Source organism: Suillus clintonianus (genome assembly GCF_016758775.1).
Source record: "Suillus clintonianus strain FC179 chromosome Unknown DEU56scaffold_92, whole genome shotgun sequence".
In the NCBI taxonomy this organism is placed as follows: Eukaryota; Fungi; Basidiomycota; class Agaricomycetes; order Boletales; family Suillaceae; genus Suillus; species Suillus clintonianus.
The window spans coordinates 97,355-124,455 of NW_024539316.1; the positions used below are offsets into that span (position 1 = coordinate 97,355).

General features: G+C 48.8%; 11 protein-coding genes across 11 annotated transcripts; 5 read left to right on the plus strand and 6 right to left on the minus strand.

Annotated features, from left to right (window-relative positions):
* Window positions 1–229: 229 nt before the first annotated feature.
* DEU56DRAFT_826120 (uncharacterized protein) lies at window positions 230–940 on the minus strand. Its single transcript, XM_041354323.1, has 2 exons — window positions 364–940; window positions 230–291 (listed from the first exon to the last, which is right to left on the minus strand). The coding sequence occupies exon 1, from the start codon at window positions 774–776 to the stop codon at window positions 375–377; it is 402 nt and encodes a 133-aa protein (XP_041204314.1). The 5' UTR covers window positions 777–940; the 3' UTR covers window positions 230–291; window positions 364–374.
* A 690-nt stretch (window positions 941–1,630) lies between these two features.
* Window positions 1,631–3,062, plus strand: DEU56DRAFT_863091 (putative methyltransferase-domain-containing protein). Its single transcript, XM_041355355.1, has 5 exons — window positions 1,631–1,790; window positions 1,838–2,151; window positions 2,209–2,310; window positions 2,362–3,004; window positions 3,055–3,062. Exons 1-4 carry the CDS (start codon window positions 1,728–1,730, stop codon window positions 2,864–2,866), a joined length of 984 nt encoding a protein of 327 aa, XP_041204315.1. The 5' UTR covers window positions 1,631–1,727; the 3' UTR covers window positions 2,867–3,004; window positions 3,055–3,062.
* On the plus strand, window positions 3,063–5,202 carry DEU56DRAFT_826128 (aspartic peptidase domain-containing protein). The gene is made up of 7 exons (XM_041354324.1): window positions 3,063–3,510; window positions 3,562–3,588; window positions 3,642–3,710; window positions 3,773–4,185; window positions 4,237–4,323; window positions 4,377–4,720; window positions 4,783–5,202. Exons 1-7 carry the CDS (start codon window positions 3,275–3,277, stop codon window positions 5,023–5,025), a joined length of 1,419 nt encoding a protein of 472 aa, XP_041204316.1. The 5' UTR covers window positions 3,063–3,274; the 3' UTR covers window positions 5,026–5,202.
* Window positions 5,203–5,369: 167 nt separating this feature from the next.
* DEU56DRAFT_916774 (uncharacterized protein) lies at window positions 5,370–6,327 on the minus strand (the record flags this gene model as incomplete). The annotated part of the gene is made up of 2 exons (XM_041357903.1): window positions 5,370–6,188; window positions 6,247–6,327. The coding sequence occupies 2 exons, from the start codon at window positions 6,325–6,327 to the stop codon at window positions 5,370–5,372; spliced, it is 900 nt and encodes a 299-aa protein (XP_041204317.1).
* A 529-nt stretch (window positions 6,328–6,856) lies between these two features.
* DEU56DRAFT_892785 (histone-fold-containing protein) lies at window positions 6,857–7,583 on the minus strand (the record flags this gene model as incomplete). The annotated part of the gene is made up of 4 exons (XM_041356327.1): window positions 6,857–7,188; window positions 7,239–7,385; window positions 7,433–7,491; window positions 7,544–7,583. The coding sequence occupies 4 exons, from the start codon at window positions 7,581–7,583 to the stop codon at window positions 7,018–7,020; spliced, it is 417 nt and encodes a 138-aa protein (XP_041204318.1). The 3' UTR covers window positions 6,857–7,017.
* Window positions 7,584–7,858: 275 nt separating this feature from the next.
* DEU56DRAFT_826136 (histone-fold-containing protein) lies at window positions 7,859–8,455 on the plus strand (the record flags this gene model as incomplete). Its single annotated transcript, XM_041354325.1, has 4 exons — window positions 7,859–7,888; window positions 7,942–7,999; window positions 8,053–8,162; window positions 8,216–8,455. 4 exons carry the CDS (start codon window positions 7,862–7,864, stop codon window positions 8,330–8,332), a joined length of 312 nt encoding a protein of 103 aa, XP_041204319.1. The 3' UTR covers window positions 8,333–8,455.
* A 148-nt stretch (window positions 8,456–8,603) lies between these two features.
* Window positions 8,604–9,905, plus strand: DEU56DRAFT_744160 (uncharacterized protein; the record flags this gene model as incomplete). The annotated part of the gene is made up of 2 exons (XM_041349059.1): window positions 8,604–9,497; window positions 9,576–9,905. The coding sequence occupies 2 exons, from the start codon at window positions 8,604–8,606 to the stop codon at window positions 9,903–9,905; spliced, it is 1,224 nt and encodes a 407-aa protein (XP_041204320.1).
* A 4,365-nt stretch (window positions 9,906–14,270) lies between these two features.
* DEU56DRAFT_963085 (Rho GTPase activation protein) lies at window positions 14,271–17,070 on the minus strand (the record flags this gene model as incomplete). The annotated part of the gene is made up of 13 exons (XM_041359377.1): window positions 14,271–14,444; window positions 14,514–14,664; window positions 14,724–14,829; window positions 14,880–15,020; window positions 15,075–15,351; window positions 15,401–15,537; window positions 15,597–15,723; window positions 15,775–15,903; window positions 15,953–16,198; window positions 16,246–16,387; window positions 16,436–16,551; window positions 16,614–16,667; window positions 16,723–17,070. 13 exons carry the CDS (start codon window positions 17,068–17,070, stop codon window positions 14,379–14,381), a joined length of 2,040 nt encoding a protein of 679 aa, XP_041204321.1. The 3' UTR covers window positions 14,271–14,378.
* Window positions 17,071–17,425: 355 nt separating this feature from the next.
* Window positions 17,426–17,756, minus strand: DEU56DRAFT_744159 (uncharacterized protein; the record flags this gene model as incomplete). Its single annotated transcript, XM_041349058.1, has 3 exons — window positions 17,426–17,507; window positions 17,555–17,637; window positions 17,688–17,756. The coding sequence occupies 3 exons, from the start codon at window positions 17,754–17,756 to the stop codon at window positions 17,426–17,428; spliced, it is 234 nt and encodes a 77-aa protein (XP_041204322.1).
* Window positions 17,757–18,828: 1,072 nt separating this feature from the next.
* Window positions 18,829–21,530, minus strand: DEU56DRAFT_916780 (Nup85 nucleoporin-domain-containing protein; the record flags this gene model as incomplete). The annotated part of the gene is made up of 11 exons (XM_041357904.1): window positions 18,829–19,088; window positions 19,139–19,393; window positions 19,445–19,571; window positions 19,624–19,930; window positions 19,981–20,175; window positions 20,224–20,625; window positions 20,673–20,920; window positions 20,969–21,056; window positions 21,111–21,187; window positions 21,237–21,329; window positions 21,387–21,530. 11 exons carry the CDS (start codon window positions 21,528–21,530, stop codon window positions 18,829–18,831), a joined length of 2,196 nt encoding a protein of 731 aa, XP_041204323.1.
* A 2,596-nt stretch (window positions 21,531–24,126) lies between these two features.
* Window positions 24,127–25,691, plus strand: DEU56DRAFT_916781 (uncharacterized protein; the record flags this gene model as incomplete). Its single annotated transcript, XM_041357905.1, has 6 exons — window positions 24,127–24,260; window positions 24,313–24,393; window positions 24,475–24,532; window positions 24,572–24,641; window positions 24,694–24,831; window positions 25,351–25,691. The coding sequence occupies 6 exons, from the start codon at window positions 24,127–24,129 to the stop codon at window positions 25,689–25,691; spliced, it is 822 nt and encodes a 273-aa protein (XP_041204324.1).
* Between the last annotated feature and the right edge of the window lie 1,410 nt (window positions 25,692–27,101).

The following is a 27,101-nucleotide window of genomic DNA, read 5'->3' on the forward strand; positions in this document are numbered from 1 at the left end:
GTTGTACCGATGATCGTGAGTTCCTGGCGCCTGCGGAGCTCTCAGGGATACACTGGTATATGGTGTGCGCACCCCGTAGATTACGCACAAATCTTGGACATGGATGTTGACTTACCATTAAGAATCCAATGTTAGCGATAATAACTCGGGCTAGCCCGAGAGAACGGCATAAACTTAAATGTGTGGTGTCATTTGTCAATAAAAATCTTCTTCAATACAATTGGTTCACGTATAATATTGCGTACTAGCATCAACACGTTGTCCTGCCAGACTCTGACAAGAAAGTGACTTGTAAGTGCCAAAGGCAACAACTTGTTACCCCGTTATTCATGACTTAACACAATGGCACTCGTTGTTCCGCAGGGTTTTACAGACTAGAGAGGTACATCTGGTGCAAGGGCCGACGAGTTCCACGTAGGTTTCCTCTGCTGGATTCTCTGATGCTTCATCGGCACAGTCGTGGCAGAGGCCCGAAGCTCTACAGCCGCGACATCTCTCGTTGTACGAGTATTCCTCGCAAAATGTTCTGTCGCAGCGAAGACAACGCAAAATGGAGCCGCCTTTTTCGGTGCAGAGGTCGCACAGACTGGTGGAACCGCCGCCGACACAATTAATACAAATATCACCGTACCAGGAGCAGTGGTATCCTGCGGCACATGCACGCCAACGCACACAAGATAGAGAATACCCAATGCAGTGGAGCGAAGGACACGCAATTTTCTGACAAATCCTGCATTGGCGGAGGTCCGATCGACAAAGATCACATTCAAGTTCATCCTGAGAGTCTGTACCCTCGATAAAGCCTAGATCCCGAAAGTTTTCGTGATGTTCCTGACACCAGTAATTTGCATTACAACAAAAAGGTCAATAGGGACGAATCAGCTCTCACCCGTATTTGAACTTGTTGCCACACCTGACTTATTGAGTAGCTCTCCGGTTCACTGGCATCCGGGGAAAACGGAGACCTCGCAACGGCGAAATTGCAGATATCTGTCACGATCGGCACGAGCTCAGGCGGGACGGGTGTACGAGATTTTCGTGCCATGTCTCGATTTGCATGTCCTGGGATATAAGAGAAAAGCGTGGAGAAGTTTGGGTGGATAGACCAAAATGGATGAAAAGGCTTGACAGTACAGAAGATCCGCCGGTTCCTTCTGAATCTCCAGAACCAAAGGTTGCGGTATGTTTCCCCTTCATGTTTCCGCGACGGTTCATTTTGCGGACCCAAAAGCCCGTAGACGGTCTTCATGATGTGAATTAATTTCATAATCATTGGGTGACAAGCAGGTGGCTCAAGGTCCCCCCTGGGTTGGCGGGTGGGGCATGGTGAAGCGGAATTCTAGGGAAAACGGTAATACGCGTTTAGTAGCAGCGAGTCTATTATAGAGGTGCGCGAGACGTGTCGATGTGTTTTGGATTTGGGCACGTAGCGAACCGTCACAGCGTGCTTAGCTACAGCTGGAGATGATGAGAGAGAGAGAGAACTCGCGAGAGATCGTATATCGTAGACTGCAGCGCACGTGCACGCGTCCAGCAACTCCAGCGCGTGTGCCCTAGGGACGCGACGTGTTCAAGTCACTGATCCAAATACTGTCGGGACTCGGCAACGTAGTACAGGTTTTTGTTTGGCCTTGTTTTCCTGGACCCTCCCAAAGTCCTCACTTACGCAGCTTCAAGAGTTATACCCCTTGCTCTAGCATTTGCCATTTGGTGTCCGCCTGTATATCATGTCCTCGAATCTGCTGAAGCTCCCAGACGGCACCGAACCAGTGACCAATGCAGACGAGGAGGTCAGCTTAATCCACTTATGTTGTGATTCAAATCTATATCGTCGCAGATCTTCCTCGTATACACAGCTCTGAACCAAAAACCACTCGACCTGACAGGACCAGATGGATTCCGCGGCTTAGGACACGTTGATTCTCGCAAGGACATCCTTTCGATCCAATTCGAACTCTCCGCCCCATTACAGCCAACATCTTCTTGCACCGCTGAATTTAAATCGACGTCGAGGTCACGAAAGGGCAAGTCTACAAGGAAAACAAGAGTTTGCGACGAATCTCCTCATGTAATCGAGATCGAGCTCGCGCAAGACAAAACTGCGCTGCGCAGTCGAAAAGGAGATACTGGGAGCGTCTTGTGGCGAGCGAGGTAGGATCATGTTGCGTGCTTTGTTCGTCGGGCAGATATACGACGAGGTGATGGCAGCATAGCGTTCGCTCAAGTGATCTTGCAGCAAAATCGCTTCCCTCCAAACAATCCATTATTCGATAAGGATTTGCTTCGGGAGAGTCATATACTTGAGTTAGGGTGAGCTTCGAGGTTTGTTTCCGTTTTCGTTCACCCTGATCGGTTGGACAGGTCAGGCACGGGCTTGCTCAGTATTGCACTTTCTGCCTGTTCAAAGAGCTACACTGCAACGGACATTGCGCCGCTTCTCCCACTTATCCGAAAGAATGTCGCACTTAATTTCGCGGGTTGGACGCAAGATACAAAGCCTTCAGGGAGGTCACCAGGATCGAATATCTCTGTGGAAGAGTTAGACTGGGAAACCCTGCTGTCCCTGCCCCCGGCCGGGCGGTCACGCTATCACCCTAAACCACCTGAGCCAAACGCTGCGTGGGATCTCGTGCTGATCGTCGATTGTATCTATCACCCCTCGCTTCTTCCTGCACTCGTCGAGACAATCGAGACAGTTTCAAGCGCAGAGAAGACATGGGCATTGGTGATCGTTGAACTACGGCAAGAAGATGTCCTGAGGGAGTTCCTTGAGAGATGGTTGGACAAGGGGACTTGGCGGTTGTTCAGGGTGGACGGGCTTTTGGATTTACCGTATGTGGTTTGGGCTGGTCAGAAGTATGTATGACGGGCCAGCGCTGATCAGCTGATGTTACGTTTCTTTCTGCACCGCTGTGTTCGCAAACTTGACCCGTCGGAACAAACACGATGCCTTGCACAGCATGAAGTCATGACGCAGGTAAGATCGTCAGAGGATGTACAGGAGGTATCAAAAGTTACATGACAAGTTTCAGTCTGGGTTTTGATGACGACCAGCTTCAGGCGTGGGATTGTGCGGAATGACTAAAATGTCTTGGGAAGATCCTTGGCCTTCCGCAGTACCAAGACACTTCTCACTTACTTGTACGTTGCCCGCTGTGCGAGTACACGACCACGTTCTTTCTTTCCCTCACCACTGCCTCCTCCATAATTACTATATATCATCTATTAAGTTCTCGTTTTCATCGCTTTCAAGTCAGCCTAGCCTCCATTCGCAATGCTTTCCTCGTTGACACTCGCACTGTCTTGCCTCCTCATCATCTCACCAAATACCTCCGCTGCCCCAAATGGTTATGATTCCATCCCGACTGCTGGCCAGTCTATCCCGCTCATCCGAAGAGTCCCAACTGAACGCTCCGTGTCTGATTGGGAAGTATGGGCCAAGAACGAGCGAGAGGCTCTCACCGTCAAGTATGGGGGATCTATAGAGAAAAGGAGTACCGGAACAAATTTGTGAGAATTGCCTCCTAGCTCCCACTTCGCTATCGCTGATCATTTCAATAGGATCACTAACCAAAACGCGGATTCAAGGTCGGTCGGTGATTCCCTGCCGTAGATTAATTCATCGAACGCTTTCATTCCAGTTATTATGGAACTGTCGCTATAGGCACTCCACCGGTCTCCTTCAATGTCATCTTAGACACTGGATCGGCGTGAGTTTGTTTACCCCTCACAACTCTCTCCACAACTGTATTCAACCTTGTCCATGAATTAGCGATCTTTGGGTCGCAGATCAAGCCTGCACCATCGGCTGCTCCAAAGTCCAGCTGTTCGATGACCTACAATCATCTACTTTCCACAACCTGTCCCAGCCATTCGACATCACATACGGTTCTGGCGCTGCAGCAGGTACATTAGGCCAAGATGTCGTGCAGATGGCTGGGTTCTCTGTTTCCAGTCAGACGTTCGGTGTTGTCACGGAAGCGTCGTCGGGTCTTCTTAACCCACCCGTGTCTGGCTTGTTGGGCTTGGGATGGCAGACCATAGCTAGCTCGAAAGCGTCACCGCTCTGGCAGACCTTAGCGAGCTCCGGGTCTTGGACAGATCCTGTCATGGCATTTCAGCTCACGCGGTTCATCAACGCTACCAACGCTCACACTCAGGAGCCTGGTGGATCGTTCACTATGGGTATGTCATCTTGGCTCGGATTTTGTTCTCAGTTTGACGGACGATTTCTAGGCTTTGTCAACAGCAGTCTTTATACTGGCACCATCGATTACCAGGCCCTGCCATCGACGCCATCATATTGGATTCTACCGATGAAATGTGAGTACATCCGTCGTTTAGCTCTGCAAACATTGACATTCGCCGCCTCCCAGCGTTAACCGTACAAGGAAACTCCGTCAGCATCCCCACAGGTTCTTCATCCTACTCTGCCATCGACACCGGAACCACACTTGTCGGCGGACCTTCCAGTGTCATCCAAAACATCTTCGCACAAATTCCAGGGTCGCAACCCGGCACAGGCAACTGGCAGGGATACTGGACATACCCATGCACTACCACCGTCAACGTAGCCATCTCATTCGGCGGACCCAGCTGGCCCATCTCCCCCGCCGACTTCCTACTCACAAAGATCAGCTCATCCCAATGCGTCGGTGCATTTTTCGAACTGAACACAGGTGGCAGCGCGCCAAGTTGGATCGTTGGTGACACTTTCCTGGTAAGCTTTGCCGTTCATGTCGTTGAAAGGACGAACTTGCTCATTCGGTCGGTCGATCGTAGAAAAATGTTTATTCGGTTTTCCGGTATAACCCAGCTTCTGTGGGTTTTGCTGCGCTTTCGAATACTGCGCTTGCTATGAATGGAGTTGATGCTGCTCCTCCTTCGGCTACTATTGGTTCGGTCTCGGCTAGTGCGACAGCGGGAACGGGGGGTGGGACTAATGCTGCCTCTCACCGATGGGGTGTTCAATGGGCGCCGCTTGTGGGTGGTATTTTTGTCGCTGTGGGTACTGCTTTGATGTGAGACGTCATGGGTCAAATAAGGGTGCTGGGGTTGGACGGACGGGGACTTTAACTAATCACTTGTTTATTAACAACGGACTCTGGAGGACAATATTATTTTAACATGGATTGTATATCTAGCATCAGTACGATATGGTTGGATATTGAGTTAATTGTTAATGTTGCTTTCCATCGCGCTGATACACAACATAAGGCAAAGAGCTTACCAAGTGACAGTATCGTCAGGTGAGTCGACTGTGAACGAGATTTCGACGAACTCAGTTGGCCGTATAACAAGGATGAAGTTGAACCGCGTTGTGTTGCATAACTACCATTTAAACGTTGGTTATACATGACTATCACAAATCACATCCCTCGAGGTCTAGACACAGCCGCATCGTACGTCAACATCGGTGGCTCTTCATCGCCGACGGGTTCCCCATCAACATCGATTGCTGGTTCGTCAAGGCCGTCAGATGGGTCGTCAAAGTTGGCGGATGACGGGTTAAGGGTGGTGCTCCCGAGAGGGCTGTCGAGGTTGAAAGTAAGAATCTGGGGTGTCGCGGTGTCAGAGGGCGTGTCAGACGTAGATGGGACGGGCTGTGGTGTCTCGGATGCACTCGCGTCGTGGGAAGCGTTGTTATCCGTGGTCGCAGATATGTTTTCAGAAGGAAAGCTCCCCGCGGAGTTGGGTAGAATTCCGGGAGCGTCATTGCCTGCGGAGGGACTACCAGTGGAGTTTCCAGATGTCGTGGGCCCAGTTGCAAGTTCAGGCGTCTCTGAAGGTGTATCCCCTGGGGAGTCAGCGGATGGGGAGCCAGCGACAGAGTGGGCAGGTGAGGTAGCAGCTGCGGGAGTCGGCGAAGGCTTGGCTGCGGAAGAGCTAGCACTCTGATTACCTGTAGCCGAGGAACTCTGTGGAGCGCCTCCGACTAGATTGGCTATGCCAGCCGTGCTATTACTCCCTGTCAGATCCCCTAAATCTCCAGGCAAGGAGCTACCTTGCTGACGAGCGACGAGCGGGCTAGAGGATGAATGATCGGACTGGTGACATAAAACTAGGAATTCAATGAAAGCGCGCTCAGATACTCCAGCGGGAGGGCTAAGTTCTCGTCTTTCAAGGAGGACGAGGGCATGCGGAGGGTGTGGATAAGCGACGCCCGCGATGACACAGGAGGAAGGTGGCTGATAGGGTGGGTAGATCAAATCAACAGTGCACCTTGATGAATATTTAAGGACTTACATGTTGGTGATGAGTGGTGAATTCGAGAGGCATTGCGAGCACGGCAGGGAGGACGGCAGCGAGAGTTGCAAAGGAGCGCATTATGAATGAATGTGGGGGTTGCGGATGCGGCAAGCAAAAGTATAAGTCAAGTCAAGTCGCAGTTGGAGGCAAAGATGTAATGGGTTGGAGAGTGCGAAGAGTGAGCGTTTATACGCCCGGAGCTTGGTGGCTGACTCGGACATGAACTGCTCGCTCATCCTTGGCTGACAGAATTCCCTCGGGCGCCCATGTTGGCCACCAAGTACAGCAAGTATAATATTCATCGGCAGATTATAAATATTAGATGCTTACCCCAAGTTCATCGTCGCTCGACATAGCATCAATCAAACATGCAACCTATTGCTAGAGCAGTTTTTGTTCGAGAATTCAATTAAATTGCCTGTGCAACTTGTAAGTACAATAATGTGGATTCATTCGTGGTGCTTACCTTACTTAAAGAGCCCCGGAGACTACAAGAAAACAACGTATGCTCTCGAAGCAGTATATTTCGGACGATAATTGACTCGGGAGTTCGAATAAACAATCATACGACGTATTCAGCAGAAGCAGAATTATGTCATTGTTCCCACGGCTGAATTCACTAAGAGATCATGTTCAGGACTTCGGAAAGCATTGTGGTATGTGGAATCCGCTCATCATTGCAGATTGCATGTCAAAATAGTCCAGTCGGTAGTACGAAAAATAGATAATACAATAGAATACAACTCAACCACTAATAAATAAAACCCTCTACGAACGCTCGCCGCGAAGCCGCCGTGCAAGAGCAAGATCTTTTGGTTGGATAGTGACACGCTTAGCATGAATGGCTGCCAAGTTGGTGTCCTCAAACAGCGAGACGAGGTATGCCTCAGCGGCTTCTTGAAGAGCCATCACGGCAGATGATTGGAAGCGCAGGTCAGTCTGACAAGCAATGAGACACGACCATTGTTTAGACAGAAGGCATAACTAACCTTGAAATCCTGTGCGATTTCACGAACAAGTCGTTGGAAGGGGAGCTTGCGAATGAGCAGCTCCGTTGATTTCTGGTACCGACGGATCTCACGAAGAGCGACGGTACCGGGACGGAAACGATGGGGCTTCTTGACACCACCAGTGCTCTGAGAATGGTTGAGTAAAGTCCGGATGGATCAAAGATGAAACTTACTGCTTGTGCGGTCTTGCGAGCAGCGGACTTGGCTGCCAATTGCTTACGAGGGGCTTTGCCTAATAGCTAATGAGCTCGAGTCCCCTTTGTTAGACTGGAAGTACAACTTACCACCAGTGGACTTGCGAGCGGTTTGCTTGGTACGGGCCATTGTTAAGTTGATTGGTACAAGGTAAAGACAATAGTCGACAAAGCGGTTGGTGGTTCGGGAATGAGCATATGTCTCCCAATGGGGGTGACCCTATATACAAACGCGTCGCGCGGTCACGTGAAAGGCCAAGTCACTCAATCAACAAACCTGGACACGGTTATTCAGCACAGCCACCCGCCGCTGATATATAAGCAGTCGTGGCTCATTTCGGCGTTCGTATCTTCCCAAGCTCGCCGTTTCGCTCACGCGTTTTATTACACTTTACTCCTCAACACACAATGTCTGGCCGTGGAAAAGGTGGCAAGGTGAGTTCTGTATCACAACAACTGTTTTGCTTTCGGTCTAATGTGTCTTGAAGGGTCTCGGAAAGGGTGGTGCTAAGCGTCATCGTAAGATTCTTCGTGACAACATTCAGGGTGAGTCATTCAGCGATTCCTGCCCTTGTCTTTTGTCTAATTGCCATACCTAGGCATAACAAAGCCTGCTATCCGTCGTCTCGCCCGTCGTGGTGGTGTCAAGCGTATCTCCGGTCTCATCTACGAGGAGACCCGTGGTGTTCTCAAGATCTTCCTTGAAAATGTGTGTAGACATGTAGATGCCAACCCGGTGTACATGCTTACGCTTCCTCCCAGGTCATCCGCGACTCGGTAACATACACTGAGCACGCAAAACGGAAAACAGTCACCGCCCTTGATGTCGTGTACGCACTCAAGCGGTCAGGGCGTACTCTGTATGGTTTCGGTGCATAGACATTTTTTTTCGATTTTATCTTATTTATACTGTATCAGTACTTGTAATTTTAACTCTTCATTCTGGCTAAGCCAATGTTTGAAATTGAAGTCGTGGATCGGATCATCCTGGCGAAGGATCGCTGTCAGTCCAGAGTCATCTATTACTCCATCCTGCACTGACAATCAGTATGTCCGTGGTTTTACCGACTTTTGATGTATCTTTGGATGCGACTCTTTCCTCAAAGAGCGACTCCTGGAACGGCGTGCTATGGTCGTGACCACATCGATGATGAGTGTTGAGCTAAACGATGCACGGTGTTTAACTGCTGACTTGGCCTGGAATACTTTCCTACCGAACGAGACTCTTGCAGCCATCTTCCGCGGTCTTTCGCCTTCTGTCCTAGCGACTATTGCGCCTGTGTCACGCCAGTGGAGGGGAGTAGCGGAATGGCTGCTATATTCAAACATCTCCATCTCAGAGACCCTCTCTACCTCATCTCCATTCCCATACAGCACGCTTCGTTGCTGCCAGACCATTCGTCTGCATTCACATCTTGCCAGCGGACTTTCCAAATTATATATCCGATGGAAATCAGAGCACGGTGCACACTACGAGCCAGACTTTGACCTCCTCCTCTCCAATCTGTCACAAGCAATAGGCCTCGCAATAAACCTCGAGTCCCTAGACTTACATCTCGGCCTCCCATGTCTGCCAGAACATCCCACTTTAACTTCTCTCACATTCCCTGCTACCGATGTGCATTATCACTCCCTCCGGCGCGTCTCTCTCAGCGGCATCGGCCCCTTTGCGCACAATCGTCTCACTCATTTTCTCAATATTCTCCCCGCCGCACGACACCTCCGTCTTCCTGACTATCACGACCAGATCGCCCTCCTCCCTCAAGCCCTCCCATCTCTCATATCCTTTTCCGGCTCGCCACGCGTAGCAGCTGCAATTTTACCGGGAAGACCGGTACAATCCCTTGTACTCATAGGACAGGACTACATCACTGACCTGGATCTGTCCCGAATGGCCCTGACAAGCATTCCGCTTCGCCATCTGGATTTGTCATCCATGTTGGTTACCCCGACATTGTTGCGAAATTTATCCAGGAATCTCAATACAGTCGAGTCGTTGAAGGTGAAGCTTGCTTTGAGGCATACTTTGCATTTCGCTGGTATTGTGAGTTTTCTTTCTTTTTTTGCATTCTACTCGAAGACATTCATTTGGACTGATGATTGTATTTTTTTTTCGTCGTAGGGCTTGCTAGCAGCGCTTTCACACCTTCTCAGCGCATTTCACCGTCTGTCTACGCTTGACCTCTCACCTACGCACGTGGACTATACCGGGCTCAGTAACAGCGCAGAAGAGCTCTCACTCTGTCGATCGTGGCAGAACGCGTGTCCTTCTTTACGGCGCGTCGTCTTTCCTTCCCAAACAGAGTGGACGCTCCAGGAAGACGATAATACGTGGCTGTCTGTTCTGTTAGGGGGATCGCGGAGGCGGGTGGGTACATTTTTAGCCTTCCGTGACGTGCTCCTAATGACGGAATGCATAGCCTGCGTTTCATTCGTCGAAGAAGTTCCTTGAGTCTTGATTTGATACTTGGCATCATGATAATCGGTGTCGTTTGTTGATTCATGGTCCCCTCGTGTCGATGTACAATTTTGTTTTAAATTGCGAGCTGGCTGAATTTGTAAAGGTCTGCCTTATGAAAGACGTGGTGATGCCAATTGGAAAATCATTACATCAACCCGTCACTGGTAGCCTACTCACGAAGAATTCTAGAGGACGAAACCTGATCAAGCACCCGCACAGGTAGGTGTAAGGAAGATGACGGTGTGTGCTACATGATATAATGTATGTATTCTCGTCAAAGCACAAGTGATCACTTCTCAGGGCTGCCTAGTCTTTGATTAAATACTGCTATAGAATTTCTACGGTACTGACCTCCATGTTTTCAATGGAAGCTATGTCTTGGACTCGTGCAATAATGTTATAGTCCGACGCGATCCTCTTGTATTCTCCAACACGCTGCTGCGCTAGCAAAAATGCGTCAAAAGGCTGTCCAAGGCGAACCATCAACCGCAACGCTCGTTCATGAGGCTCCTCTTCTACAGGCGGACCGCCGGGCAACTCGTCAGAGTCGTCTAAGGGAGAGCCAGGCTCGGTCCATTCTCCTACACTCTCCGCATCGTCTGCAAAGTAAGGCTGCTCTGAAAAGTCGGGTACCTCGAGTAGATACCGGTCCCATGGACGGACAAGCAAGAACGTCTGTCGAATGGGCTTTGCCCGAGAGAACGGAATCAGGGTCTCTGCAGTGGTGATCAGCAGGTCGCAAAGTCCGTTTGCCTTGATTCCATATGTGATGGGAGTCTCCTGAGTTGGACCGCGCCTCCGTCTGACTTCCGTGACACGGAATGCAATGCAAGGCAGTTGCAGTCTGCAGTTCGCGAAGCGAGGAGCTTTCAGCTGTTCAAGCTGGTCATAGAATTTCCATACCAGATCTGCAGGCGTGGTATGTCGCAGCGAAGAGACTGATGCCTGAATCTGGTCTTCAGACAAAGATGAAAGGGTACGTGGCGGAGTGGTATATGACGTAATATGGGCTGGAAGACAGCTATTGAACTCGGATGGTTGTCCGACCCAATCGAGGACAGTAATGTCGCCCGACTGTGCGACAATCTCCTGCAAGAGCCGTCCAAGCGCCCGTTGCTTCTTCTCACCATAGATAACAGGTAGGGTGACGCCGAAGATGCCAAACAAGACTTGCCGTTGGACCAGTCAAGACAGTTGGCATTTGTGTTGTCGTCAATCATATTCATCATTTGTCGGTAAGATTCCAGGGCCTCTTCAAGTCTACCTGCCCGACGGAGTGCATCACACTGGTTCTGGTGCACATTTGACCATAGGGACTTTAGGTCCCATCCGAATAGCTGTGTAAAACATGGAGCTCGACATAAAAGGCATGTTCGGACTCGGATGAATCATATCAACGCACCACCACCAGATCCTCGTATATAAGATGAATGGCCGATGTAGATGGGAATGCGCTAGAGTTGACAGCAGCAGTGAAGTGGTCAACAGCTTCATTATGGCGTGCATCATCCATGGCATTGATTCCGAGTTGATTACACAGATATGCCTGATGTGCGAAGTTAAGCAAGATCAGTTAAGAATGCAGGGTTGATTAAGAACTTCATACTCACTTGCACGATACAACAGGCAAGAGTATTGTGATTCGAATTTCGGACAAGCTGCGGCTAGCTCTCGCAAGCGTATAAATGCCTCTTCATGTTGGTTTGCATTGAAAATAGCAATGGCCTGAGAACTGTGATGAAGCTCAGAGTATGTAAGAAAAATTCAACTTGCCTTGATCAAGAGAAGGAAATATGTAATATTTGAATCTTCACTGGCAAACATGGACGCGACGTCAAATGCCGTTCTCAGTCAATTTGTCGTCTATTGGGGGAAATTGCAGCTGCTATCACACGTTCTCCATGACCTTTAAACTCTCGCGGGGGTGTGGACCGTGTGTTGCTTGGAATGAGCTTCGACATTTCACTGGTGGTTGATTGTATTGAGCACGGTTGAGATGGACTTTGGAGAGAGATTGCGGGCGTCTTTCTCTAAGCTGCATTTACCTGCCTCGTGTTTCCATAGTATGAGGCTAGCGCGCAGGTTTGGGTACGTCATCACCAAAAGTACGAAAACCAGATATGGGAGGCTAAGGCAGTGGTAGCATGGCACAACAGACTAGTCAACAGCCACATCAAGCTTGAACGTTGAACTTTGCGAGGCATTCCCGAATCCCTTGTACCTGCATTATAAATTTGGATGCTGCTGTCTGTCAGTGCAATTGCAAGAAGTTGGCCAGACAGCGAATACCGACGGAACGCAGTTGACTTCACCACTACACTTGGATCTCCTTTTAACTGCCATGTCTTGGTGCACCATAGCTTCGTCGTTTTAAAGTCCCATGAACTAGTGGCCAGCACTGTTCCATCCGGAGAAAAGTCCAGCAAGACCATAGCACTGGAGTGTGCTTTGGTGACTTGAGTCTCAGTGAGAGTTTCTCCGTGCCAGGCGAGGAGCTCTCCGTTCTCTTCACCGTTTGCTATCAATTGCCCATATCGTGGTACAGCCAATCCCAACACCCCATTGTTATACCCCTCCATCTTCTTCAACATACCACCCGTCTTCAAGTCCCACAGACGAAGTGCGTTGTCGACCGAACCAGTAACCATACGTCGTCTACCGGGAAAAACTGCGACTGCCGTTACCAAGTCTCCATGACCTTCAAACTCTCGAAGGTAGTGCTTGGAATGAGCTTCGACATTTCCTTGTGGCTGGTGGTGTTGTGCAGGATTGAAGTGGACTTGCGGTGATGGATTGTCGGTATGTTTTGTGCTTCATTAACCTGTCTCGTGCTTCCATAGACGCCCACGAAGAGTCACTTTGGCGCCCGTTACTTCGTTTCCCCTATTCACCATCTCTCACGAAACTGGGATGCATTTGGCTCACCGCAATGTCATCTTATTCATCCCTTCAACACACGATGTCTTCGTGTGCATTGGATGTAGCTGAATTTCTCGATTCTCGATTCTCGATTCTCGCGCCCCAAACCGCTACCCATTCTGCCAGTAACGTTTTCCACCTTCCAATGCGCATTGCATCCAACACCAATGTGATGATCTAAGACAAGGGTTTCACAGCCTTATTTCCAGCGCTCTACTCGTCATTCATTTTAGTTTTCAGCTTCAGGCCCAGTTGGTTTCGGGGTTTTTTCGTTTGCCAATCCTGCTCCCAAATTCATCTTCACAACATATAAGTAGTGATGCAAGACGGGCAATCATCGATCATCCTTTGCAAGCTCTCACTGCAGTCGAAGCTATATGAGCCCTGCGGTCAATTATTTACCGACTATCACTGCGCGGAGACGCTGGCTACCGTGGAATAAATCAACCAATCCCTAGATCACCGAGAACTTCACAAGCGACTCGCGGGTATTACAACATCCAAGCGATTTTCGATGACCGTCATGGAGTAGAATCTGGCCAGCGCAACACCTTTTTAGCAAATACCCTGACCCCTGACTCCAATCACCATGCGATAAGCTTCTCGCGAATTCGCCTGCCATCGATATCAGCCCTTACATGCTGTTTCAAGCAAAATGCATTAAAATTATTGTACATGATTGCTGTGGTTCGCATTGATGTGCTCCCGATGTCCGCTGCCGCGCGCAAATCATTGGCGTAGGTACTCACAGCACACCATGAAGATCGCGTGATCCTACGGCTCAACAGTCGTGCGGGCGGGCACATCCTTGAAGCAGCCGGATGTGGTCATCAACTCGTCGGACTCACAGGCGGAATCTAGAGTTGGGTGTTTTGGAGTGCGGGAAAGCTGGCTTGGACTATCAAGTTGGAGCAGGAGTTATATATGTTATGCATAATAAAAGTGTTAAAATGATGTGCTTCACTCTCCTGTTTCCAAGATCGCCTACTGCTAGTCCCGCGCTGGGTTGTGTTGTTCCAGTTGTCGATCGTCTAAGCTGTTATTTACACCACAGGGAATATTTAATGGCGATGAGTGAGTGACCGGTGATCCAAGTGAGGTGTAAGAGGGCCAACATAAGGAGAGGAATCAAATCTTCGCTCACGTTGACCCACAGCTCAAATAGCTCCTCCAGCGAAACAAACACCCCACCGTTCAAAGGGCTATTCTGTCGAATTTGGTTATCGTTGCTTATAAGCGAGATAAGCGAGCTTCAACATCAATGTCATGTCATTCAATCCGATCCACTGATCTCCCAAACTAATTATAAGTGATACACAGTACATACTTGAGGGCTGAGTACATACATAACATCACGGTCCGAACGAGTAGGCATGGATAAATAGAATCACAACCCAACGATTATATCAAACGAGTGACTAGAAATCTGTTCCAAGACCAAAGCTAAAACCAAACAGTGAATAACCCTGGCCTGCGGAAGTTAATGGGTATCACGAGAGGGAAATAAAAACCACGGCGAGTTGCCTGCCTGAGGAGGGGGAGAGCCTAAGCACCCACTTCAGCGTCATCAACGAAGATGTCGGAGTAGTGTTCCAAGATTGTCTCGATCGCCTGTCCGGTATAAACCAATGTAACAAAGCTGAGCAATGAGTTAATCGATAATCAAGGCTTGATAATCACCTTGTTTTGAAAGGGAGCATCTGCCATGCCCCCGTTCCCATGACCCGAAAAACTCCCGTTCCCAGGTATCATCTGACCAAACAGGGTCTGTCCAAAAACAATGGCAAGATTCTGGATAGACATGGAATTGTCTGCTTCATACTCCGCAATCCTGCAGTACGGGGTCAATTGATTAATCAGGCAGATAAATGACGACGAGGGTGAACACACTTGTGTAGGTGCCCCAAAAAAAATTTGAGCGTAGCGTAGTTCGGGTCCGGTAAGTCGTTGACTCGCTCGTGTAAGCGTATGTGCCTCAGGCGATCATTCTCGATTTCTGGAACTCCTGTCAGAAGTTGCCATATTTGCTTAGCATGGATGACTTACTGGCGGCTTCCACGAAGCCCTGATGCAGGCTTGATGTTAGTAGCGGATCAGGAAGCTCTCTGAACCACATCTTGAGGACGCTAGTGACATTGTTGATGTCAGATATCCACTCTTCCGAATCCAAGTTGACGGAGTCCATATCTGCGGAGATAGCCGTAAGGCTTTAAGGATCGAACGGAGCCGAGGAATGCAAACCTTTGTCTAAGCGCTCTTTCAGTGAAGCGACTTTTCGCGCCATGCCACTGATTCGATAGATGCCTTGCGATTGAAGGCCATTCTTTTCAATAGCAGCACAGCACTTTTCGAGGATTGCTGGAAGTTCAACATTGTCTCTCGCCATCTGCTCTGCAAGATCTACGCCGAATGTTGGCCGGCCCTTATCAGGTATGTGGGAGTTGTGACCATTCCCAATCGGAACATTTGTATGAACAGTAGAATATGCGCCACCCCCGTGGGTCGGCAATGGTGGCAGCTGATAGTCGGTCGGTGCAAATTCCGAAAGGAAAATATGGATGACGTACAAAACCTTCTTCTGCTGGACCTTCGCGTCGCGGACCACGAGGAGCGGCTCCGCCACGTGCGTACGCATAGTTCTGCATGTAGATCTTGAAGTCTGCTCGATTATCAATAGACTCGATCGTAGATTTCAGGCCGATGCCTATTTAATGTGTGATGAGGTGTTTAGTATGTATTAATTTGTGGCTGATGAGATCTCACCATCTTCCGGCCCTACTGGAACAAGGGTTGATCCGTCGCTTAGAACAATGCTCTCGAATAAAAATGCATATCTCGTCAAATGATATTGTGTCCCGAGGTCTATTTCGTCAGCACATTCTTTGAGCGCCTATGAAATTATGTCAGCCCCATCACGACGTCACGGTCGATTTTACTCAACACGCAGTATCCGAGGCAGCTGGAAATTAAAGTATTCTTGTCTCATTGCTTGGGTATCAGTAAGTGCCTTGCGGTATAAGTCAGATGCATTCGATACACGTATGCGGATGTCGTCTTCTTGTCTTTGTATCTGAAATGACGAGTGAGGACCTGTCGTAAACAGCAAAACCAATACTAACGTTTCCAGGATTCTTCCCCTTGAGCAGAAGCCCACCTTTAGCCACTGCCTTCCCAAGTGCTCGTTTACCTGCGGGTCCTCCTTGATTCTTGGCCTGCAAACCACCGTCCTTGAGGGACTCCCCCTCTTTCTGAAGCAAAACTCGCTCAAGTTCCTCCGATGAGACTTCCAATCGATTTTTAGACTTCTCCATGTTCAACTCTGATTCTTGAAGGGCACGTTCGTAGCGACTAGCCAGCTCCTTAGTCTGGGCAGCGTCAAAATATGACCTTCATGTGGAACGATGTGAAGCACCTGTTTTCGATTCTTGTCCACTTCCTTTGCGAGTGAGGCCAGCTCATCGCTCATCTCATTTAGCCGCTGCGCAAAACGAATCCTGTTCTCTGCCATAACTTCATGGATTTTCATGGATGACTGCCATGCACCCACGAAGGACCTTGGGTCGTGATCAGCGACACGCGAATAGTGCTCGGGATATATTTACCCAGCTTTCCCGTCGTTCATAGAGTAGACCTCGGACGTGGTTCGTGCGAGCTTCTGCAAACTCTTCCCATACTCCTCTTCCAAAACCGCTTTTTTCTTGAAGAAAACTGAAGCTTCCTAAAGACCAAAGGAATTTCATATAACTCCTTTTCAAAAGGACGAATGGAAATAATACTCACACGACACGAGACCATGCTTTGTTTAATCCGATCCAGCAGTAAAGGTACACCACACTAGGCGGTGCCAAGACATGAACACGGCAGATAGCACAAAGTTTGAAATACTTACGTCCAGCTCGCATAATACTCTTAGTACATTCTCATCAAAGCTAGTCTCCACAAGACTGACAGCGTCGCTCGGGATCATGGACAGTGTATCCTTGCGTTCAATGGTCACCGGTACGCTATCCCGCCATTTCGAAGTGGACGATCGACCCAGCGAGTCTGAGCTTGACCTGGGAGGAGGCGATGATGGTTTGACTGGTAATGACGACAAGGCAGGAGCAGTGGCGGATTCGTGAATAAGAGACGGGGGGTTCTGAGGCTGGAATAGGCCGTAATGCGGAGTCTGGCTGGCATTAGGATCGGAATTATCAGTTGATTCCCAAGCAGTTGAGGAGTAGCCTTCGTCAGCCATGGCTACATTCAGCGAGGGTTGTACAGGCTCGGGAAGATGGCGAGCAATTGTAAGGATCCCGTGTGTCCTCTAATGTTCGGAACAACTATCACGGATTATGTAACTTTTCCAGAACAGGCTTATGTCGTTCGGAGAACGTTGGTGTGGTTTCCCTGCACAATTGCAAGGGCCCAAGAAAAATTGACAAAACTGTTTCATTGTGTGAAATAACAATCTCTTCCACCTCTTCAGCTAGTACACGTTTTGCCTAGATTGCGTAGCCGTGATCTAGTAACCCAGAAGAATGCCGTATACAGTGCCACCCAACCAGACACAAACACAGAACGAAGGGTAGATATAGGAATCGTTAACTTCTTCAGTGACCGTTCGTAACCCCCCCACAACGCGGACAAGCAGTATTGAATTGTTCCATGATCAATCCCTGGTCAGGAAACATTCTGGTGTGCGTGAGCCCGGAGTACGATTTGTCAAGTAAGATACTAACGTTTGAGCGCAAGTCGATCCACAACTGTGTATCCCTGTCTGATGCGATGGACTGAAACGACAGTCTCTCTTGCGACAGTCGATCTGCGCAACGATTAGACATCGATGGAATGTGTACTGTAGTCAATACATACCACTTGCTGTCTAGTGACCGTTTGGTGGCTGCAGCTGTACTCTGCGTACTGAATAATTTTGTAGCACATCTCGGGAGAGATTCGCAGACGAATAATTTTCTGATCAGCATGGAGGGCTGGGTTATAAGTCACTTTGTGATCTACACATCACCAAATCAACATAAACTCACCTGACCGCAAAAATGATGGATGTATTAATTGAGTTTCGTCAGCTGTGCTCTTGGGTCCACGAGTCAATGCAATCTAGTTCGCGATCGCAAAAAAAGCTTCGCTCCACTGAGCTGCTTTGGGCTCGGCTATTGCCACCCCATCAGAGCCCCGGGTTATGGCTCTTCTCTAGAAAACAAATGCAATCTGCCGACGATCCATTGCAAGATCACTTCCGCTGCGGAGCGGATCATCGGTGACGATAAGGGGCGACACTACTACCAGTTGTATTGATGCTGTTTCGGCGATTACTAAGTGAGCGGTAGGAAGAGCACGACCCCAGGGATGCTCGCCAGCGGCAAGTACCCTGTCGATAAGGCTCAATCCAGGTTATATTGAACACAATGGAGAGGCTCACAATATCGATTGAGAAGCCGTAAGGTGGGTTAGCCACGCCGCTTTCATGTTACTGAGTGGCCACGCAAGAACGCACTGGTATTACCCGTCGTGTCAACCGCATGCCGATTCACAGGCACGGGCCGAGACAAGATCGTCAAGACTTCGCATGCTATAATCGACAATCAGAGAACCTCGTTGAAGACACACAATGACCAACACGAGGAACTCTGTATCAAACCTCCTCGATGGCCTCGGACTAAATGAGGTCCTACGAAGGTTCTAGCGCTCTTCTACTATAATTTGTTTCGGCACCGGAGTTTCAATGTTCCACGACAACGGGACGGACCTGACGCACTTTCAGTGTCAGAGGGAGGAAAAAATCGAGTAAAATTCCAGTTGGGCGAACCAGAACAAGTAAAAGATCGGGCTCAAGGGTTGCCTAGGTATACCGAAAAATACACATTGAGCGCAATTCGCCAGCGGTACGAAAGTTTGCCTTTCGAACAGCACATGCACTTTTTGAAGCTGCATTAAAGTGGTACTAACTCATAGCGTCAATCAAACACAATAATTGCAAAGACGCAAAAATCAGGTGTCACACCGCAGCAATGAATTTGCGCTCCAAGATCTGTTTTCCCCCAGTGCCAATCATCGTGCATCTGGCAAAATACTTCGCCAGTGCCAGCCGCACGCCTTGGAGTGCATGAAGTGCATCGGTCGTCCCACCAGAACCGAGCTTTGACATCAAAATACGGAGATACTCGTCGCAGGATCCTTGATCGGTTCGCGCAATTACTTCTTCCAAATGCTGTAACAGAATGCACGCGCTTGCATACGTAAAGAGCAATGTGCCGTCTAGCAGAAAAATAAGGCACTCGGCATGTGCATATGGGGCTCTTACGTACCATGCTGCAGAAGTGGTTGGGAATCGCACAGTAGTACCGCCCACCACGATTTCGGAGCAAGCCCGTCTTGGAACATTGATACAAGATCCCAAGCAGCATCTTGCAGATCCTGATTACACAGGCGCTGATGGAACTCGGCGTAACGAACGGCAAACATCAAGCGGTGAATGAAGATGCCCTGTGCACCGGACTGCATCCGAAGTGCCTGAAGTGACGGTGCAATGCCAGCCACGTAACGGGTAAATTGTTCCGGTCCTAATGGTACTTCGTTCAACTGCAAGCAAGCAGATTCAGAACGATTCATACCTGCAGTGATATATTCTTGTAAAACGCGGTCAACAACGCGACCTAACCCAGGCCAGTCTTCCGCTGAGGAGGAATACGAAAGTGCGAGTCCGTATTCCTTTTCTTGTACGAAGGTTTGAGCTGCTATCTGTGGGAAAACATAGTGAACATAATTGGCGTAAATTAAAGACATTGCATACGCGACAAATCGTTCGTCGGACTTCCTCCCGCTGATATTCATAGCACGTCGCATTGATGTCTTTTACCACACCGGCAAGATCTCCAGACTTTAAATTACCGGCGCCATTTTGCTCCCCTTGGCCATGGGTAGTTGACCCGACGGAACGCAACTTGAGCGGAACGTGCATTAACACTTCGTCGGCACTTCTGACGCCAGTTTCTCCACAAGAGAACATGTATGCCACAGTAATTCTCCAAAGCGCAGGATCAGCGTGAAGGTACTGTGCATAGCCGAGCACGTAAAAATCTCTGATATTGAGACCTGAGCTGCAGAAAGCATAAGCACTGTTGTCCCCAGTAATAAAAACTTCACATACTCCTCGTTGGGATCCTTTTCGATTAAAGATAATGCTTGCATCAAATCTGCCATATGCGCAGCAAGCCATGGGTCGAGCTGTGCTGCGTGGGATAGTGCTTTGGTAGGGTCACCGCTGAATAGCGCCGCATGTACCATATCTTCCAAATTCGTCGGATCTTGGGGCATGTCATCAAGAACCTGAGAGACAACCTCACTTCGAAAAACGTCAGTATAGATTCGTTATTGAAAGGGGGCGACATACGGTAAATCCTGTCTTCGTAGTCTTGCATCGGCAAATACACCCCATGAGACAGAAATTTCTCTCCAGTCTGCGCCAAGATCTTCGCAGACACGGCGAATTACTTCGCTGCGTCCTTCGAGTATACCAACAATGTCGCTTAGACGATCCCACCAATTTTCAATCCCGTCATGCCGATCAGATTCTGAAACACTGTCTAGTTCAATTCGCAGAGCTTTCACTTTATCCTTCCATCGGTGAGAAGCATATGCAAAATCACGCTCCGCCTCAAAAGACTGAAGGCGAGGCTGAGATTGAAGCAATGGGGACAACTGTTGAGCAAGCCGGCGGAGGTTGTCGGACGGGTGAGATGATAGTGTTGCGAGGAAGAAAGTTGCGGCTTTGGAAAGACCTCTTAAAGTCACCCTGTACGATATATTAGCATGTTAATTATCACTGAAATAATATCTTACCTGACAAGATACGGCCAAAATGTCTCATCTTCCCAAGGATGATCCAGACCTGATAGGTGATCGCCCTCCTCCGTGGAAGGTTCGATGAAGTGGACATTCAGCCACTCCATTAAATCGTCACCTACTGGTGCGTCTTCGTACCCGTACTCGGGTACGTATAACACAGCGAATAGAGCAAGACACGTGTATAAGCTGCGATAATGATCGCCGGAAAATTGGGAGGAACCCTGAGACTGAACAGACGTTTGCTACCTCCCGATCAACACTTCATGGTGAGATAATACGTAAATACTCACCGAGGTGTGTATCCAGCACTCTCTGGCGAAATTAACATAGTCCAGAGTTAGCTTTCTGATCACATTATGGGTTTCTTGACTGTGTAACCTAATGTGGAACGGGGTTAGTGTGTATAACAAATAGGCTAGCGATCAAAGGCACCATTCCTGTCCCCGGCTTTGAGCGGTGTTAGTCAAGTTTTGTAACGCAGCAAAGATTATGGATGTATCTCCAATGAACTATCCAAACATGAATGCGCGTGATAGAGCATCAACCATATGGACACACCAGTCGTCTTTCAGATGATGGCGAAGTTTCACTGCTCGCAAAGAATATGGGCTGTTCCTCCGCACCACTGACTTTTATGCTCGGAGTACCTTTCTAGCACAAATAATGAACTGGCGCTTCGTCGAAGAAAATTGACGGTGTAAAACCTACTCGGGCTGACGGAAATACAGCGTACGATTGGTTCAAAGGTGATTGAGTGGACAAAATTGTCTTTCCCGACTGGATGAACTGTTCAGCATGTCCAACTTGAATGAGAGGAGGGAAGAGGTTAAGGTGGTGATCGGTGGAGCTCATTGGGTTTTGATGAGTGACGCTTGCAAATAAGTAAATGAGTTCCCTGCCCTTTTGCACCTCCACGTGTGAATACAATGGAGCGAGCCCAGGACGACCTACTTATCAAGAGAAGTGGTTGGTCTCAGTGCCTTCGACCCGGAGACTGATTACATCAGCTTCCTCATTTGGTATAATAATCCCACGAACGATAAGCGATTTTAATTATTGATGCTAACTCAGGTGGATATCACAGCAGCTCCCTCCTGAGTAGAGACGATCATGCTCGTGGATGGAGATTTAGTAGGTAAATCGAAAGTACGCTGACCGTTAGTTAGGTTGACAGCACGCCTGTCACCTTTGATTCCCCATGACCTGTCCTACAAAACCGATGTCGCATGTGCGCGATTTTACTTGCAGATAGTACTAGGTGAAATTTGCGATGGCAATTTGATTGCGGGTACGGGACTGATATCGGAATGCCGAACACAAGCGACGATCATCCGACGAAGAGGCACCGTGACGGCGTGCGGAGCGTTGCGCAGATATAATTCCGTTGTCTGGATTGCTGCTTTCGCTTCGCGAAGAAGCACGGAAGTTGCTTCAAACGCTTCTACGATGTGACGCAAATATCGACCCATGCGGGGGCTCGAGCGCTCCGAGTCAAGCAAATACTGTTGATCCTGCATTCGGCACCGCAGACTGAAGGAACAACAGAGTGGTAAAGAAACGGGTTGCAAGATGGCATCGATGCGTTGCCAATCAGGTATGGGCCGTGTCACAGGTGCTGATCACAGCCAAATTCCAAATCGATTTATTCCTCAATTTTTGGTTGCAGGTCATTCGCGATGATTTGGCTCCCTTGAAGCTTGAAGCTTAAACTTAAGGTTCACTGATATATGTATATATATATATGATGAATATTGTTAGCATAAACTGATTAATTAACTTCCAAAAATTTTCAGGCAGCATCTTATTACGCATACACTCAACGGTTTCGTTATTCAATCACGGCCTCGACCTCCCTCAATCACTGATAAGCTTACAGCTACTTACGCCCGGGCGTAATGCACAAGATCAGTACATCATCCCCCAGTACTAGTACCGTGCTAAATTGGTATAAGTACAGGCTACATGACACATCAGCATGTTATTAGGCACATCAAGCCAAAGGGTTTTGCAGGAGGGCGCGTTACGAGGACCTAATGCAGCTTGGGCCTTTTCAATCGGCGTTTATTCGAAGGTGTACCCACACCCTTGATGTCATGCTCATTTCCGCAAGCATCTACGGCCACCTTAATGCGAGTTCGGAATTTTTCCGTGGACCTGTAGTCAAGTGGTGTCTTGACTCATGTTGATTCTTGAAACCTTGGGATGAGAAGATAAGGACAGGAAAAGAAATCTCAAGGTAAGCATGTCTGTCTAACCCCTTTTTGAGAGAGATGGGGAATACCTCTCGTGGATGGATCGCAGTAGTTTTCAATACCGCTACTGAGTGACTGCCCCAATAACGGCTGATTAACCTTGCGTCCCCCCGTCTGCAGAAAGACCGCGATACAACGCCATATATCTCAGGGCATGATTAGCAAGCTACGTACCGCGGTGCCCAGACTTTGAGAATCCTGTGCGATAGCATCGATGCTCGATGTTACCACATTGGGCAAAGGGCACAATTTCCCCTTCAATCTCGATTGACTTGGTTTCAGCCCTCCAGCTTAGAAAGGCCAAGGCTTTGGAAAAGTGATGCCCGTGAGAGTTGCCCTGTGGCCGCCTCATGTGGATGACTGATTTGAAGACCCAATGCTATCTATCTCGATAGATCAGAACATCGAGGCATATTCTTACCTTTGTTCTCGGGCATTCCATTTTAGCAGTTCCACGGTGATCGCAGATTGGCAAGCTACGAACCGGTTTGCATGACATTCAACCTGGTCGTGGACGTCAGTTTGAAACGCTCATGAGGCTCTTGTTGTCTGAGAATATCCAATTGTGATTGTGGTTTGTTGTGAATATTTTTCATATTTTCCTCCGTAGAATATTCACGGACCGTGGATAATTGAGGAGAGAAGCTGAGGAGGTTGTCTTAGAGCCTGCCGCCGCTTTCAAGTTCTGGACTTACTAGAATGTAATTTTTCAACCACACTTTTCAGTTCTTGTTGTCACCAGCGCCAGGAGGTGAATTGACGGTCTATAAAATATGTAGGATCATTAGATGATATGGCAAAGTCGTCAGCGTGTTGAAGTCCGAATCTGCGGTTCGGTGGTGTGAACGAAGGTTTTGATCTCCGAGGTGGAACCATTAGCGGTAATATCCCACTCGTTTCCACTAATCACCTATGCTGTTATCCGAGTCCTGCCCATGTATCGTCCTATGGTAGTACGCATAACTCAATGACGATTATTGGACAAATATTCGTTTTCATGGACAATTCGGCATGTCCGTCGTTTTCGATTCCCTTCGCGACGAAAAATAATTTTAGCTTGAGGCACCGTCCACGTACCACGTTCGACCAGCATGTTTTGCACGACTTAGCCATGGCCACACTGATATGACTTCGCCACAAAGAAAAAATCTCCTAGCCCGGAAAAAAAAGGTCATAAGACGACCTCGTCACAGAGGATGAAGAAATATCACAAGAACTATCGCTCTTCCGCTCGCACGAAATGTACATTTGTCGGCGCCTTTGAAGATGGGAGCTTTAATCACATCACCGAGCTGGCCGCCCCTCGCGCTTGGGATCTCTTGGCACACTTGTCTGTCTCGCCTTCAATGTCAGACAAGTGATATTTATGTCATAGGATGAAGAGTTGTACTCAATACGATTTGGTATCTTTTCTGGGAATGCGGAGCAGGTCATCCTCGGTTGCTCGATGACCCCCAAGATCGGTGAGCAGAATCTGATTGGCTTCGAGATCCATGCGGTATCGAAAGATTATATCCATCCAGTTGATAATAGAAACACACCAGCACGCCATCTGCGCGCCTCGTCATCGGTATTCGTCCTAAGATCCCGCCGGCTCCAAAGGTACTCCAACACAGGGTCCTGATTCCTTGAACACCACAGCTCATGTCGCTCCCGTGCGCCGACCACAGAGACGAGGGCATCTTCCATACCCAAGGAATCGGTACATCACGTACGCAATGGCACACTCTTACCTTTGAATGTACAGCGCTCATCGTTCTCAGCATCACTGGCCGCAGAAGTCGAAGTTGTTTGGGTAAAGAATGGTTCCATTGGGCTGGTCGAGAAAAATTACGTCTCATTACTGGGTGCTGGGGTCGTGAAAAGACCTCGCTATCTCGAGAGTCGACACCAGAAGGCTTGTGAGGCATCGGGAGACTGGGCTAGGAGGTCGGGTTGGATTTCCAATGAGTCCGGCTGACCATCCTAAAAGCGGGATAGTTTTGCGGCTCCGTGGCTGGATGCCTGGTGGGCCAATGATTACATCTTCCACATTGCTGTTGTCATCTAAAACATATCTCCAGCCTAATGTGACTTCATTGCAGTCAAATGTCATCAAGTTTTACACCTTTCGATACATCGAAGAATCGAAGACGAACTTTCCGACCTGCAGTGATGAAAAGTAACGGCGTCTCCTACGAAACCATTTTTCATACCGTGCAGTACCGTGGTTTCGCTGCTATGTATGATTGTTATCTCACATTCATGACGCGTGTCGTTTTCCTTTGCAACATAGCGTATAGGTTGCTTCATGTGACGTGGCCTCCTGCGGTAGCAAGCAAATTAGGTTTGGTCTTCCTGCTCTCGATGTCAGAGCGTATCAGCACCGCAGAGAAAGCAGCCCCAGTGAACCTTTGTTCAGCTCACCGTCAGTGTTTCAGTACGTTATCAGCAATTTTCGGGTCTTATCCTTGACGAGCTCGCCCTCGGTGCCGCCTCTATGGACCCCCGCATTGCCCAGTCGCGAACGATCTCGAGGGTGCTCGAGTATTGGATCGAGGCATGTACTGGAAGGACGTCGCGTCGCATCATACATCATGGGTTTGATGAAAGAGCTTCACATTCACCTGAAATCGAGCTCCACCAGTCAGGAACTCGCATTTCACTGGAGAAGATTGGCTCACTCCGATCCTTCGAAATTCTATCTCCGCGACCCCATGGCAAGATGCTGGACATTCTTCTACCAGATGCGTATCCCAAACTTGGCTTGAAAATCGTTTAGAGACCTTAAACGGCGATCTATGGTCTTACAGCACATGTGAACCACATTCGGACACGACGCCAAGGTCCAGGTGCGTGAAAAAAAAAGAATGGCCGCTGGCTAACATGCCACAACAGTCCTAACGCTCCCACCAAGATCACATTCATGCATACGAACCAAGTTTCCTGTCTTTACTATCAAGGATACAGCCCAGGGACCAAGGACCTATGATTGGCGCATTTTCGCCACAGACCCCCAGCCTGTTCTGGTCAACGAGGCTCAATGCATGTTTCTATCGATTCACGTTTCACTTTTTTGTTGTTTTCAACTCCAATTTTTGACCATTGAGACAATATACCCATGTCGGACAGTACGACATTCCCCTTACCATCGTGCCCCCAAGTCAAAGATCTAATCTTCTAATTTTCAATTCGCGACCCTTCTCCAGCTCGGTTAAGGACCCTGGATCAACGCTTAGTCCAAGTTTTTTGAGTAAATGGACTCACCCGGACGGATGATTTGGGATGGAGAGCTGGCCTTAATTTTGTACCGTTCTTCTCAGGAGAGTCCCGGGTATCCTATTTGTAGAAGTTCATCATCAGCACCCGCGTCTCCAGCAACCGCACGTTAGTGAATCGAAGGAGTGGTTTGAGAGCATCGTGGATTTTGGTCCACTCGGTAAGCCCGTGATTTTTTTCTTTAAACTTCGTATGGCATGTGGCAGTGTCGGATTAGTGGGGCAGCATGGGTGTGGTACACGAACATGTAACACACAGGTCGTTTGCAGACCAGATGCTTGGAACACATCGTAACTCGTCGTCTTTTGTTTCCTCCTCCAATGACTCCGTCTGTGGAGCTAGAAATTGATCCCCGACAGGCATGACAAACCACTTCCCTCATCGAGAATAAAATGCGCGAGCTAGATTCTTGCAAATTGCGCTATAGGGTACTCGGTTGAGACCTAGAACCCTCTAGCCACTCGCTGAGTCACCGAGATCGTTCAGTGACGTATCACTGATGACGCTCGAAGCTTGCACTAGATTCTGGCTATAAAGTCAGAAGTCAACTCGAGATGCGAAGAAGGGGACTGCTATTGCAGCAGCGGAATCTGTTTGCCATACATAACTTCCGACGCCGTGAATGCGATATGCGGTAGCGCCGTCAACGAACATAACCACCGACGGACAAGATTCTGTCTAGGCCAAAGTGCAGAGAGACGCTCTCCGTGAAAAAGGTCCCACCGAGCGTACCACCTGCAGAGACTGAAGCATATACCGCACCTTTAATGCTACGTTGCCGATAAGGAGAGGCTGCAGCACAGCTCGGTGACGTATCCCCTCCTCAAACCGAGCAGTTATTTTCACAAGCGACAGCGCGAACCACGCACCAACGCTATATTCTCCCTCTCAGGCACAAGGCCACCTAGGAGTT

Coding starts and splice junctions, on each gene's coding strand:
- DEU56DRAFT_826120 (XM_041354323.1), bottom strand. CDS start 776: ATGAACTTGAATGTGATCTTTGTCGATCGGACCTCCGCCAATGCAGGA.
- DEU56DRAFT_863091 (XM_041355355.1), top strand. CDS start 1,728: ATGTCCTCGAATCTGCTGAAGCTCCCAGACGGCACCGAACCAGTGACC. Junction 2,152..2,208: donor AGCGTCTTGTGGCGAGCGAG/GTAGGATCATGT, acceptor AGGTGATGGCAG/CATAGCGTTCGCTCAAGTGA. Junction 2,311..2,361: donor AGTCATATACTTGAGTTAGG/GTGAGCTTCGAG, acceptor TCGGTTGGACAG/GTCAGGCACGGGCTTGCTCA.
- DEU56DRAFT_826128 (XM_041354324.1), top strand. CDS start 3,275: ATGCTTTCCTCGTTGACACTCGCACTGTCTTGCCTCCTCATCATCTCA. Junction 3,711..3,772: donor ATCTTAGACACTGGATCGGC/GTGAGTTTGTTT, acceptor TCCATGAATTAG/CGATCTTTGGGTCGCAGATC. Junction 4,721..4,782: donor TCGTTGGTGACACTTTCCTG/GTAAGCTTTGCC, acceptor GGTCGATCGTAG/AAAAATGTTTATTCGGTTTT.